Genomic DNA, 14,529 nt, shown 5'->3' on the forward strand with positions numbered 1-14,529 from the left:
GTTTCGCGCGTTTGAGAGCGGTTGGAGCGCGGGCCCTCGCGCGAGGCTAGAAAATTCTCGCAAAGTAGAACTCTTTCGGAGGCAAGAAACGTCGGTCTCGTTGGAGCGTCGTTGACTCGTTATTCTCGGCGAGACGATGACGTTGCCGGCGACGTTGCCGGCGACGAGGACGGCGACGACGCGATGCGCCGCGAAGTGGGCAATAACGACGTCGAGAGGACGGAAACGATAACGTTTAAGTAGCGCGTCGAGTATATCGCGCGCACCGGCACCGAGAAAATTTGATTAAAGACGCGAAAAGGTAACTCGACGGTTCCTCTCGGTTATATTAATGCTCGGGAGGGTAGCCGCGTTTCCTTTGCTCGTTAGCCGGAAGAAAGGAAAGAGGAGCAAAATATCGAGCCACGGTTCCCTGGCAAACGACAAGACGTTTGAGTAATACGCGCAACGCCGCCGTACGAAAATCTCCCGGACTATTCGTCAAAGAAAAGCTTCCCGTTTCCATCCACCTTTGCTCCGGTCGTGTTTGCGCGACACTCGCCGACCGTCCGCGTACGCAGTTTCCTTCTCGACGAGCCTCTCGGACGCGGAGGGAGAATAAATACGACGGTTCGATCAACGTCCAATTTCGCCGCGAGAGGAAAGAAAAAGGGCGTTACTTCGGAACCACCGCGGCCAATTCCCGATCTCGGATCCGTACGAAGAGGAGCGAAGCCACGATCGATGTCCAGACTGGTAGAATCCATCGATACGAGGAGGGTGTATCGGTTCGTTCCCCGTCCCGTGCGATTTCCCGATTGGCTATTCAACGAACTGCCGTCGTAAAGAGCGGATAAAAAGGGTTCTAAAACGAATCTAAAGCTCCTCGGTTCCGAACCCCGCCGCGAGACCGAATTCTCCGCGCATCCGCGGGACCGCTCCTTCGACCTTTGGGACGCGACGAGAAAGATTTTCCTCTCGGACGGAAAATGGTCCCGGTTTCCTCGTTTCCTTTTCTCGGACCGAGAGTTTAATTAAAAGCGCCACGGGTATCGAGGATCTCCTTTCGGGGATTTCTTTCTCGCGAATCATCGATTTCTTCGAAGCGGACCGAGGCTTTCGGAGCCACGGCGGCCGCGGGTTGCGTCCGTACTTGAATCGAGGCGTTTCCACGATCGTTCTCCAACGGGCGACGTTTCGATTACTCGGCGTTTCGAGCGCGGCCGAGTGGAAAATGGAAGGTATTTTTTTTTTTTCGTTTTCTCGCGCCGCGGAGGAGAGTCGCTCTCCCGATACAATTTCCCGCGAAACTCGTCAATTTTCGAGACGTCGATTTCAACCGCGTCCGTTGAACGACTCGCCTTCGAAAACGACGCGACCGCGGATCCCCGTTCGAGCGACGAAACGATTTCCGCCCGCGGTCGGCTATTTTTTTTTTTTTCGGGAGCAACGGCCGACTTTGCTTCCGCGTCGAGTTCGCGTAACTACGCGCAAGCCAGAACCTGCACCGCGCATGCACGGACGCCGAGCGTCGCGCGGAGCCTCGTGGAAAAGGAGAATCAGAGCCGGTGGAGTGCCGCCATTGTTTCGTCGGTCTTTAGAACACTCTCCGCATTAGCGTCGTGAATTGGTACAATGCCGGGAGCCCTCTCTTTTTCTCCTCTTTAACCACTTTTTCCTTCCCCTTTCCGTTCCCGTTCTTTCCTTCTTCCTCGTATTCTTGGTTCCGTCGGCCGCTTACCAGGCTACGTACCACTTTTCGCTCTCGACCGTCCGACGCTTCTTCTCCGAACTTCTTTCCCTCCTCTTCTCTTCCTCCTCCTCCTTCTCCTCCGCTTCTCCCGTCTTCCCTTTTTTACGTACGCGCGTTTGGCCCCGGGAAAAGTGATTTCACGCGTCTACCGTAATCGAGACAATTCCACCGAACGAGAAACGTTTCGTGGGAACCGGACCGGTTCGCTCCGATCCGGTCCGCGGCGATTACGGAAGGGTCGCGATGAAACGCGCGAGAGATCGCACGGTGAACACGTCGCATCGGCGCGGTGGAAAGTTTCCAGTTTCGTGGTACGATATCTCGCGGTTTCGTCGAATCGAAACCGTGCCTTCGAATTAACAACGGCGGTCGATTTAATTTTAGAATCGGCCCCGAGTGTCTCCTGCTCTCCCCTTCCCCTCTTTTTCGCGCGCGCGTTTTCGTCTTTTTTTCTTTTTTTGTTTTCATTTCTTTTTCTCACGCCGGGTCGTTTTTTCGCGCGAAAAAGCAATCGAACGAAATCGACGTGGCCGGCGCGCGCGTCTGCCGGCCCAACTATTTCGGGAAATCCAATAGGGAAGGCTCGATCTCCCCTATTTCCGTGGCATTCGCAGAGAGGGATCTTCGGAAAGCGCAAAACGTCGCTCGTTACTCGAGCTCCGCGATTCTCGTCAGCCGTTGAGCCGGCTTGACAAACGACGGACATTATCCGGTTCGGCGTAGCTCGCCGCGGCGTTAACGATAAATCGCCATCCCGATAATTAATATCCTGCCTTTGGGCGCATCGTCCGATTATAAATAGCGGGAACGGTATCGCGACGGCGGACGCCTCTCGCCAGCGTTTCGCCCCGGTACCGATCGAGAGACACGGACAACCGTACGGTTGTTTCGTTCGATACGCTGGTTTCCGTACGGTGCGTCGATTCGTCGTTTCGACGCCGAACGAAATATTTCACCCAGGGATGAGTAATCGTAGCGTGGAGAGAACGAAGAACGTTCAACGAACGCGGTACACCCAACCACCGGAAGAAACCCGCGCGCGGGTACGCCGAGACGGACCGTTCGACCTTTTCCTCGCTTCTACGAGTCTTCGAGCTCGCCTCGGACGTTTTTACGCGCGAACTTGAACATTTTTTACCCGCTTCTCGCGACCTTCAATACTCGCGAACGCGATCGTCTCGAAGGCGTTCTTCGAAATCGCGCGAGTCGAGTCTATACGGACAAAGTCACGGACGAAGACACCGAGAAGTTGTTCTCGCGGAAGACGCGCAAACGAACAAACGACGTCGCGGGCAAGGTCGATCGAGGATCGATGGGTTAGCCGTTGGAAAAGTTTTCGAGCAAACGAAAGCCGAGAATCGACGCGTCGCGACACCACGGGACGGATTTCTCGACGTATTTGCTCGGCAAAGTTCGCAATCTGTGAACATATTGGCTTCGAGGTCCCGCTTATATCCATATCCCACTAGCCGACCTTTGCGGTTCGCGATATTGGTAGCCCGAGGTTTTCTCGATTTTCATCGAATCTCGGCAAGCTTCCCCGCGATCGAAACGAATTTCCCAGGAAAAGAGCTACGTACGCGTAGGCGACCGGAACGAGGACGATCGGCGGAAAGCAGCGTCGACGTTCGAGCGTTATCGCGATATCGTGGACGTTTTCCAATAGATCGCGCCGGTCGGCCGCCGGGACGCTCGACGAGAGATAATTTCATACGGTGAGCGCACCAGCAGTCGCGGTTTCGAGCCGCGAAGTGGAAAACGCTCCGAATTTATGGCTCGGGCCAGATGGCAAGCCCGAAGGAAAGGAAACGGGGAGCGCCGGAGAGAACGTGCTCGACCGAACCGGGAAGATAAATTTCAATTTATCGGTCGAGGAAGTTCCGCTCCGAGCGACGCTCGATCGACGATATCATCGGGGAGCGAGGAGGACGCGCAACAAACGCGAAAAAAGAAGCGCGCGGCGATACGACGGTCGAAAAACTCGCGAGGATCGAAGCTCGCGCTTGGATTCCAGCGGAAGACTCGAGCGGCGAGGAGGAACCGAATCCGACGAGATCCCGACGGGAGATAGGTCACGCGGGAGGGAGGACGAATCGTTACGGTCCAGGAGCGATTAATCGTCCGATCGAATCGAGCCGAGGGAGACGGCTAGGATTTAATCGACGTTCGAGGACTCCGGGAGACCGTTTTCGCGATCGTATTTCCGAGAGCGGTTTCCTCGTCCGCTCGAAAATATCCCCGCGCCGATTTTCCGCTCTCGGCTCGCGAGGAACGAACGAAAGGGACTTTCGAAGGGATAATCTCGAAGCACGGCGCGGATTCGGGGTAGGTGAATCGTGGAGCGGAAGTCCGCAGCCGGGGCAGAGGCGCGGCACGGCGCGCGTAAGCAAAAGCCTCGCTTAGTCGGCAGTTTCAATTAAGTATCGAGCTTTCGCTGACGAGGCACGCGATCTTTCTTCCCCTTCCCCTTGCTCTTCTCCGGCACCCTACTCCTCTCTTTAGACGCACCCCGTCGCCATCTTTTCCTCGTTAACTCTTAACGACGCGACATTTATTCTTCGCGATAGGATCCAGGGGATGGAAACCCGTCTTACGTTTCTCTCTTTCTCTCGCTTTCTTCGTTTCTCCTCCGTTATCCGTAATTCCCGCGCGCCCGATACACCACCGTCTCGGGACGCTTTCAGCCGCGGCGCGCGAGGTCCCGGGAAACGGCGAGAACTCGAAAACGAGGAGGAAATTTCGAATCGTAGGGTAAACGAAACTCGACGGTGGTTCCGTTTATTTGTTCAACCGGTTCGTTACGGACTTTGCGCGTACGAAACCCACGCTACGATAAAACGAAGCTCGAAGCGCGATCGGGCGAGGTGCCGAGACGCGAGCACGTCGAAGTGGAACGAATGGAGGAACGACGATTAACGAAACCGTACGCGCCGAGTAATCGGCTCTTGGAAAAAGAGAGTATCCCATCCTTCGTCTCTTTCCGGATAAGCGTCCTTAAGATCGAAATTCTCTTTCCTAGAATTTCGTCGTTCGATCGGACACCGTGATCCCGTGGTTACGATCGCGCGAAGCAAGAAGCACGGGCGCGGGCTCGCGTCCGCTGGAAATAGAATTGGCTACGACTATGTATTTCCGCGCATCATTGTCGCCGCGGTTACGCAATTGTCGTCCGGCGCGCGATACAATTTCGATCGCGGGAAATTGGCGCGCGGGTGTTCGCCTCGCGTAAACTCTCGAGGCCGTGCTCGCGCGATCCTTGAATCCGGTAGTATTTTTACGCGTCTCGGGGACGATCCACCGATGAGAACCGAGCCCGAGAAAATCACGGAAGACGTTGGCCGAAGCATCGTCCGACTGGCTGGCAAACGGGACGGTCCAAGGGGATGGCATTTAGGGTGGCGTCGCGGCGCCATGCGAACCGGGGAATGTCCCGCTCGCCCTTCTTCCGCGTCTAGTTGACGGTGCGAAAGATTTTCATTGAGCGTCGCCGTCGACGTCGGCAAAGGTCGTCTCGGTATAAATAACCCTGGCGCCGTTGTTGGCGCGCTCTCGTTTCTCCGCTTCTTCGGTCAATTCCTTTGCCGTTACGCGCGTTACGCCGCGTTTCCTAGCGTTTCGCAGCGCCGCGAAACACGGAAGAGTTCTCCGCGTTCGCGATACGGGGACGAATATTTCCTCGGCCGAGTCGAACCGAAACCGAGTACTCGCGAAACGATTCGCGCGCTGGTATCGAACATACGTAGACGCGAAACAGGATCGAACGATCGTCGCGGGGAAGTTAAAATTGGCGAGGGTTGCACGGTTCCCGACACGGCGGTTTCGCCGAACGAGTTCGATTCTCGGACGAAAACAAATCGCGCCGAGTCGAGAGGGTGTCTCCAGCGAGGAGGGTAATGCGAAAAGTTGGACGTCTTCGATTCTCCTCCTCTCTCTCTCTCTCTTGGAGAACTCCGGAAAAGTCGAGCTTGGGAAACTTCTTTACCCTTTGTCCCGATTTCGCCGCGATATCGCGACCGTGCGCGATTATCGGAGAACCGAGAGAGGATACGCTCTGGAGAAACGTCGAGAGTTTCTGGACGGATCTCGGATCGAAACCGGCTCGATTTCTTCGATCTGTTCCGGCCGGTCGGGATCGTTCGGAAAGGTTTCTTCGTTCGGTTTCACCGATGCGCCAAGTTCGAGGAATCGATTTCTCTCACCGAATCGTCCTCTCTCGGGTCGCGTCGCGCATTATCTCGGAGCGTTCCGCGTAAACGGAGAGTGCGCGTGTTTGAAACGTTTCCATCGGTCGCGAGTCGTAAGACAGCTTGGCACCGTCGCGACGCTCGGTTATTTCGTTGGACGAGACGAGAAGGAGACGGGGGGCAGCCGCGATTCCCGCTTTCTCGTTTTCAATTCGGGCCATGGATCGAAGCTAGGATAAAAAGGGAGCGCTCGAGAACGGGGCGGAATTTCATTGAAAAGTTTCCTACGAATTAGTCGCGAGGCTGAATAACGCCACTTGGAAGTTTTAACCGAGGGCCGGCGTTTCGTTGTCGGAGAGCCTACTCCGCTCGACCCGGCTGCCGTGCAGCCTGGTACCTCGTTTTCGGGTTTGCGAGTCGCCACCGAGAGTCCCCGAGCAAGGATCGGGTCGAGCTGCGCGCAACTTTGACCCCCCGAACGCGAACCTTTTCAACCAACGGTCGCTCGATTACGTTTCGCGTCGTAATGCGAAATTATACGTTCGAGAGTAGAATCCTATTCGCGCTCGTGCAACGCGTGAATCGATCGATCTCGAACGGCCACGTACCGCTCGTCGTCGGACGAGACGGAATCGTTTTCGCAGGGGTAGACAATTCCGTTACGTTCGCGAACGAAATTCGCTCGCGTTCGCGAAAACTAACGACGCGTTTCCATTTGTTGCAGAAGGCTTTGAAGGTATCCCACAGTGGTCGTCGTTGTCGTCGTCGTCGTCGTCGCTGTCACCGTCGGTGTGGTTGTTGCAGGGTAAGCAAACGCGCGTTCGCTCGGTCCTCGGGGCTCGGGAACTCAAAGTTTCGAAAGAGTCTCGCGAAGACGAAAGAAGTAAATCGCTTCGAGCGGCTCGGAGCGCGTTTACGACCCGGAGTGTAGCGTTTCGTTGGTTGGAAACGGTACGAGAGTAATCGGCAATTCCGATGGGGGGATTTCGTAGGGTTGCGCGAGGGGCAATAGCGCGCCAGAAATGTTATCGATTTTCGCCGGGTCGCGTCTCGAACGCTACTTTTTTTCCGAGAGAGACCACTGTGCTCCCTCTCGTGTCCCGATTCCCTCGAATTTCGCTCGCGATTCGAAAGTTGCGGCTGGATGGAAACGGAATCGATCCCGGCTTCGACGTTCCCGAAACACGGAAGACGGAGGGGGTAGCGATTATTTTTCAGGGGTACGTTCGGGGGATCGATTCTCGAATCGGATCACGCGCACGGCCGGTTCGTTAGGCTGTTTGGCCTCGGGCTCGATTAGCCGCTCGACGCGACGAATTCCAGACCGTTGCCAAAATCTTTAAACGGCGATCCCCCTTTGTTTCGTCGGTGCACGGGTTCCTGCGTTGCAAAAATTTACAGTCGATTCGTGGCGAGCTTTCGATCCGAATCGGTGTCCCGTTTCCGGGTCGTGTCCCTGGTGGAATCGCGTTCGACTCCAGCGATGGAAACTCGCGCCAACAGCGAACGTCCTTGGGAGATCCAGGCTCCTCCGATGATTCCGTCCTAGTTGTTCCGAGTGGAATCCTTCCGTACGCAATGTCCACTAGGAAGTGTATATTTTTAAACTCGCGAGCTATCCGCGAGCACCGTACCCTCGTTTCGTTCGTTGGAGAACGCTCGGCGAATCGTCGCACGGTACGATCGCCGTGTGCGATAGATAATTACTGGGTCACGGGGCAACGCAAGATTCCCGATGGTTTTATCGTCCGGGGCTCTGCGGGCTCGACAGAATGCGAAATTATGAGTTTGCGTGTTCCCGGTGCGGCGATACGCCGTCGAAGTAGGGTATCGGCACGATCGGGACCGCGGCCGGGGCCGGGCTCGCGAGATCCTCGCGATGCTAAACCGAGTCCACCGGGTGGGAAAACTGCGGCAAAGGGTGTCTCTCGATGGAACCGTGCGACCCTTTCGCGAAGCCTCGGTGTCGTTTTTCTCTCGTCGCGTAATTGGATTCGAAATTTAATCGGGAATCCGCGACAATTAGCGCCGGCTCAGAAATTACTCCGGTCCGGTGTACGGGGGTGAAAGTTTGCTTTGGGAACTACTAATTAACGATGGCCGACGATCGATACCGGAAACGAACGGAGACGGGGCCGCAGGGGGCCGATCCACTGACGGTTAACGGGGATACGCGGTTCGATGTAACGCGACGTTGACGAAACCGGGTCGAAACGGAATGCGAGCCAGTTCCCGAGTAATGCTTTTCGACGAACGCGTAATCGTGAAGAATGACACTCCAGGGAATCGCAGTTGCGAAGTGAACCCGCACGCGTGCACTTGCGGACCTGTCACGAGCGATTGCCAAAGCGTTCTCTCTCGGGCGTGTTTCGTCCGCGACGGATCCTTTCGTCTTCTCTTTCCACCATTTCGGAGCAAATTTATCGCAAAGGCGACCGTGTAACGTACGAGAGTCGATCGACGATAAAGACAACGGTTTCTTTTGTCTCTGCTGGTAGGAAAATCGGCAATGTCGACTCCGGAACGTAGCCTGTATCGTCGAGGAACCCTCCTCGCGGAGGAGGTTTCCCTTCGGGGTGAAACGTATTTTCCAGGCGCGAGATTAAAGACGCCCCGGTCGAAACGGAGCTCCGCTGGAACGGCTCCTCGTAATACTTTCCCGCGAACGACGACGATGACTTCTATCGTTGCCCGCCAAAATGGTGGAAGGGATCGTACGAGAGAACCCTCCGGTCAAGATCCCTTCCGTAGGGCCATAACCCTCGACGTCGATGGACGTTCGTAAATCGACCGACCTTTCTCCAGATATCTTGGCCGGGGTCTTCTCCCGGAATACACGGAAAATTTTCGACTAGTTTCCGAAAAATTTCCCCTCCTCGTTTTCCACTTCTTTCCGGGCCGAGATCGACTCTTTCGCGTCGAGATCGAGAGAACGTTCGACCTCGAACATTGTTAATCGTTGGCGAAAAATATGTAGGCGCGATACCGAGGCGACCTCGGTCCCTGCCAGCTTCTCGCCGCTCGAGCCGTCTCCGCTCGCACGGTTCGTCGACTTTCACGTCCGATCACTCTCTTTGCTCCTCTCGGTTGCTGGCAAATCAATACCCATCCACGGTTCCCACCCTCCTTCGGGGGTTTTTCTCCTCTCCCGGCGGCGTGAACTTGGCGACGCACGACCCTGCGTGCCGGTCGACCGTCCGTCACCGAACGAATCGCTCGCGCGCGAACAGTTACCCGGATCGGTCCAACGCGGTACACTCGAGGACTCGCGACGACCTTATTGGCCACCGACTCGTCTCCCGTATCGGGTTCGGGACCGAAAGTTTCGCCGGTCCAACGACTCGATCGATCCCGCTATCCGTCGAATAGCTCCGTTCTCTCTTCTCGCGCTCGAAATTGCTCGCCGCCTACGACCGTCTGGCGAATTTTCGCGGCAGACCTCGCGCAGACGGCCGGCCGTCCACGCGGAGGTGTCCGCTCGCGTGCGATTTACGCGCGCGCGATAAAACTCGTTTCGGTGGTCCGTCGGTCGAGCTGCGAACCTATTCGACCTGTCGCGTATTCCTTTATTTTACGAGAGGCTCTTTCGGCCCGATAAATCCGTTTTACGAACGCGGCAGATATCCCACGGAACGGGGAATCTCGGGTACCGACGGTACGCGTTGTCGTGCATATTTATACGACGATTCAGAGTGACAAATTACGCGGGATTCCGTGACAGTCGAAGGCGAAATAGTTTTTCTCGGGGAGCGAATAAACCCTCGCCACCCACCCTCTTCGGGGCGTTCTCGAGGCCGGGTGTTTCTTTTTCTTTTCTTTTTTCTTCTTTTAGGATTTATGGCGGACGCATCGAAGAGCTCGACGTGCTCGAAGATCCGGCGTCCTTCGTCTTATAAATTAGACGCCTCGGGCGCGAGCTTCGAGCCACGACGAGCTCTCGTCGACGTCGCGGCGGTAAGCGCTCGTGAATAATCGAGCGCGTCTCGCATTAGTCGCGGCCGCCCTTATCTGCCTCTCGTTTATAGCGTACGGCTCGCTCGCTCCCGCTCACCGTCCGTTATGAAAAGGTCACCTCCGTCCCCGGTCCTGGGAAATCGAGCCGCGTTACCCCGATACGAGTCGGCGAGACGAAACGCCGATGTTTCGAGCCTCGATCGAATTTGTCGCGATCGGAACTTTTCTCCGTTGTTCCCGTTTCTCGGTCTCGAGCGGAGAACAGCTGCGAAAACAAAACCCGGCTGGCCTAAATTCGTCCCGCCGGTTCGCCTCTTCGGGCAAAAATTCTCCAACGGTGTGTCTCGCGCTTCGACAAAAATTTCATCGAGCTCTCCGAACGCGCGTAGCTCTCCGGTCGCGTCGGCTCGCGCGCGTAATTCGATCCGATCGTCGATCCAACGTTATATTCGGCCGTCCGGCCTTGCTCGGAACAGTGGATCCTCGTGCAAATTTTCGAGAAAATTAAGCGACGGTGTCCGCTGCTCCGCCGAGAATCCACGCGGTCCCATTTGTTACCGCGCCGCGAGTAAGGCGGATCCGAAGCCCGCGTAGTCGTCCCGCTCGTCGAAAACTGGAGGCGACCGTAACGCATCGATTTTTCGCGTTTCTCTTTGTCTCGCGAGGCACGATCGAACGACGAATTTTCACCGTTTCTGGACAAAGCTGCGAACTATCGCGAGAAAAACGCGCGCGAGAGAGAGAGAGAAACGTCCTCTTTGACGTTAACGGGCGCAAAGACCGACGAGACCGACCGAGAAAACCTTTGATTCCTCTCTCGGCTCAGGAACGTGCACGCCGCGTCGATTTTTCGGCAAAAGAACGACGAGAACACGGCGTGCACGTTCGCAACTCGCTCTTTTCGTTGGTATTGTTCGGTATCGGGATCTCGGGATATTTCGTACGTAGGGAGGATGCGGTCGGGGCGTCTTTAAAGGAACGACACCGGGTACGTGATCCGCGTGCCAGTGGTCGTTTCGTGTTTTTCGGCCATCGAAACGAACTCTGTTGTTCCTTTCCGTGCAATTTGCCCGCGCTTTCTTCCGCGCGGCCGATATCTTTCCTCGCGTCCGGGCGACGATCGATACAGTCTCGACAACACCTGAAACTCGGAACGGGACGGATATTCGGCAACTTGCCATTTCCTCTTTCGTAATCTAGCCGAAAGTTCCGCTTCGTTCGATTAAACGCGTATCTTAGCGCGTCGATCGATCGAGACTGCGAAACTTTTTCACCGGTGATCCTTCGATTCTTCGGCGGAACGACGATCGAAGCGGATCGTTCTGTTCGGTTCGCGCGACTCGTACTCTCCACCGAGGTAAATTCGATTCGCGATATTCCGATTCGGGGGCGTTTGCGGTGCCAAGTTGCTCGCGTTCGATGCAAATGCGCAGCTAACTGTAGGAACTTGTCGCGTTCGAGCGTCTCGAGGAGCTCCAGTCGAGCTCGCCGCTTAATCCGCTTTTACGTTCCGCGTAAAGACGCATAAGCCGGCTTTACGATCGGTCAAATTCGCCCGGGTGCTCCAGACTTCCGTAAATGCCGTCCTCGAGGTTTTCCCTTCTCGAACGACTCCACGGTGGATCTCGCGCGGAATTTCAAACTTTCCTTCGAGATCGTCGCCCGTTCTCAACTGGGGAGAGTTCTTCGATGAACGACTGGTTCGTTTCCTTTGCGCCAAATCTCTCTCTCGAAGATCTCGTCGTTCTCGAAATTTACCGGACGCGATCACGGCCAATGTACGCCGAGACGAGACGAGACGAGACGAGACGAGACGAGTCGTATTCGGTGCAAAGGTGTCGTTCCCAGCTTGGAAATCGGGCTCCAGTGTTCCTCGGGGGAGTCGGTTCGGACTTTCGCCGCGGAGGATAGAGATAAGAACCGAGAACGATAAAAAGAGGCGCGCGGAGGAGTCCGACGGTAAAACGGTTTCGCCGTAGGAAACGCGCGCTTCCGGTTATTGACCAACGTTGCCGGCGGCGTAAGCCGAGTTTACGATATTCGAGGCAATATCGAAGAAGAGGCGCAGGACGCGAGGGAACGACGGAAAGGAGGAAGAGGGCGCAGCACGGGGCCGGGGGATGCGCGGGAGAACGCGCGACGGCGTTAAGGAGCGGACCACCGACACCCCTCGCCGGCCCCTCACCGCCCCCGAGAGTTACGAGACGCGAGGTGGCGCGCGAGCACAGAGGAGCGGTAGCGCGACGGAATACACACTTATTTGCATTCTCATTTGTATGCCTGCGCAGCGGTTTGACGAGGTGCTATGATTTATGGAAAGTCTCGGGGAGCGGGGTAATAACCTCTTAGCGGATGCCATCTCGTCGACCGACGTTATTAGTTGGTAAACTATGCGTTATTCCGCTCGGTTGGGGGCGTCTCGCGCCACCGCCGCCTCCTCCTCCTCCTCCACCTCCTCCGCTTTCTCCTTCTCACTCGTCTTCTTACGAGCGATTATTTTTATCCCGCGTGGACCGCCGAGCGATAATATCGTTCGCGATTGTCGTACGCCGACTTCCTTATTGCGCGAGAATCATCCAAGGATCGCCCACGTCTCGAAACACCGATCCGTTCCTCCGCTCCCGCGTAACCTTTACATCGGTGCGCCGCGAACTTACACCGAAATTATTTACCGGTTGTTCCGCGTTTCGGAGAATCGTGGCTCGAAGAGCCGAGATCGAAATCAACGAATAAATTACGCCCGCGTCGTAAACCCGGAATTTATAACTCCTCGACGATCCAATTTTGCGCGTTCTGCTCGACGGAACTAGTCGATAGCACCGCGTCGCGTGCAGCTCGAGGTCTGCGGCAAAACCCAGGGAACCAGACCCACCGACCGACCGATCGACGGAGTTAGCTTCCTGGGGAGCCGAGGAAGACCCAATTCGAAATCGAGGGAACGAAAGCGTCGTCGTGCGCGTTCACCGGGAATCGGGGCTCTCTTTCCGCGGGAGTTCCTGGGAAAGAAGAAATCTCGTTTTTTTTACACGGTAAATCAAGGTTGGCTCGGAAGAACCTTTTCGACATGTGTTCCCCTAGGTTTTTTGCGATTCGCGAACTACACGCGTATCGTCGCCTTTCGGACCTTGCCAGCTCGTTCCACGGACCTTGAATCTCGCGAAAGGAAAGAAAAATTTCCTTCGAGGTGGTCGAATCGTCCGAGAAACGACGCTCGCGTTTCTTTTCCGTCATCGAACGCCTGCGATTACAGTAATTTACGAACGAGAAAATGTTACGCGATTTTCTCAATTCGAATATTTTTTCGCGACATCTCTTCGAAGTCGATCGCGATTCGTCGACGACTGTTCGCCTACGAGATTCGTCGGAAGGTTACCGGGCGTTTGGATCGGTGAAAATATCGGTCGTAGGAGGATCGAGTTTCGGAGTACGCGTTTCAACGAGGCCTCGCCCCCGGGTCTCGCCGGGTTAATATGGCCGGGCGAGCTTGTCGCACCCTCGGGACGACCGCCCTCGAAGGGTAGGATTTACTCGGCCGTTGTCTGTGTTCTCGTTAGGGGTTCTCGTGTTTACCGCGACAAACATAGCCGAATACCGCGCGGCCGTGTCTATTTTCCGCGACGTTATCGCTCGCGAAATTTGCAGCTCGGAGTAACACGGGGGTGAAAATTTCCCGAGTACGGAGTTTCGCGCGGCAACCCCGAAACTTCCCCTCGTTTCCACGCGGAAAAACGAATCACGACCGGCAGGCGCACGCGCAACGGAACGAGTTTCGCGTCGCGACGCGAAACTTAATTACCCGATTACCTTTATTTCCGCGTCTCCCATCCCCGTTCTCTCTCGTTCCTCGTTCGCGAGGAACGTTCAAGTTCGGCGTCCCGTGCGCGTGGATCGACGCCAACGCGTCGTACCGCGCTCGCCCGAAGATGAACCGAAAATTTCCGAGGATATCGAATAACCCGTTACCCGCCTACCGGATTTTCTCGACCCTCCGCCGTTTCCGAGCCCGTATCGATTTTACGTTTACGTAGCCAATTTTGCGGTTCGTTAAGACCCCGCTCGAGCGAACGTTATTTTCGCTTCGCGTACGAGTCCTCGCCGCGTCCCGTTCCTGCGTACATCGCGCCGATTCGCCACCGCGATTTACACGTCGAACTCGAATCCGAGCGCGAAGCGATCCCGTTTCGTTGGCACGGAGAACCAACAGCGTCGAATTTCCCGTCGACGCGTGTTTTCGCACGGCCGGTATGGATATTAGCCGATAAAAAAAGAACGCGGCTCGAATACCGCGCAGACGTTCGGTCCGATCGCGCGACATCGCTCCGTACCGCAAGCTGTTTGCACAAGTGATCTCGCGAGAACGCGATAACGAAAATGTTTACGAACGGTGGACGATTCGTGGCTAAGATCGATCGAATCGACGGGAGATCGATGGAGAGACGAACAATTTTCCCGCGTACCTTCTCCGTAATTTTTCACACGCGCAACGAGAATCACCGATACGCGTTATGATCTCTGCGACGTGTACCAACGTCTGGAAATTTCAGAAAAGATTTCGATGTAATCGCGCGAGCAATGTTCGTACGACTCGGGAACGTTGGCGACCCATTCTCGAGGAACGCGTTAACTCTTCGAGAAAGAGTCCCAGACGCTGAAAAAGAG

At 55.8% G+C, this 14,529-nt stretch overlaps 1 protein-coding gene across 2 annotated transcripts in view; it reads left to right on the plus strand.

The window, feature by feature from the left end:
* Positions 1–14,529, plus strand: part of LOC143143605 (uncharacterized) — an 85,318-nt gene that overhangs the window by 44,355 nt on the left and 26,434 nt on the right. The window contains exon 4 of one of the 2 annotated variants that reach the window (XM_076305026.1): positions 6,641–6,721. The exons of the other annotated variant lie outside the window; for it this stretch is intronic. Within the exon in view, the coding sequence (XP_076161141.1) occupies positions 6,641–6,721 (81 nt within the window). The remainder of the gene's footprint in view (positions 1–6,640; positions 6,722–14,529) is intronic. 2 annotated transcript variants of the gene reach the window in all.

This window comes from Ptiloglossa arizonensis, chromosome 2 (genome assembly GCF_051014685.1).
Source record: "Ptiloglossa arizonensis isolate GNS036 chromosome 2, iyPtiAriz1_principal, whole genome shotgun sequence".
Lineage (NCBI taxonomy): Eukaryota > Metazoa > Arthropoda > Insecta > Hymenoptera > Colletidae > Ptiloglossa > Ptiloglossa arizonensis.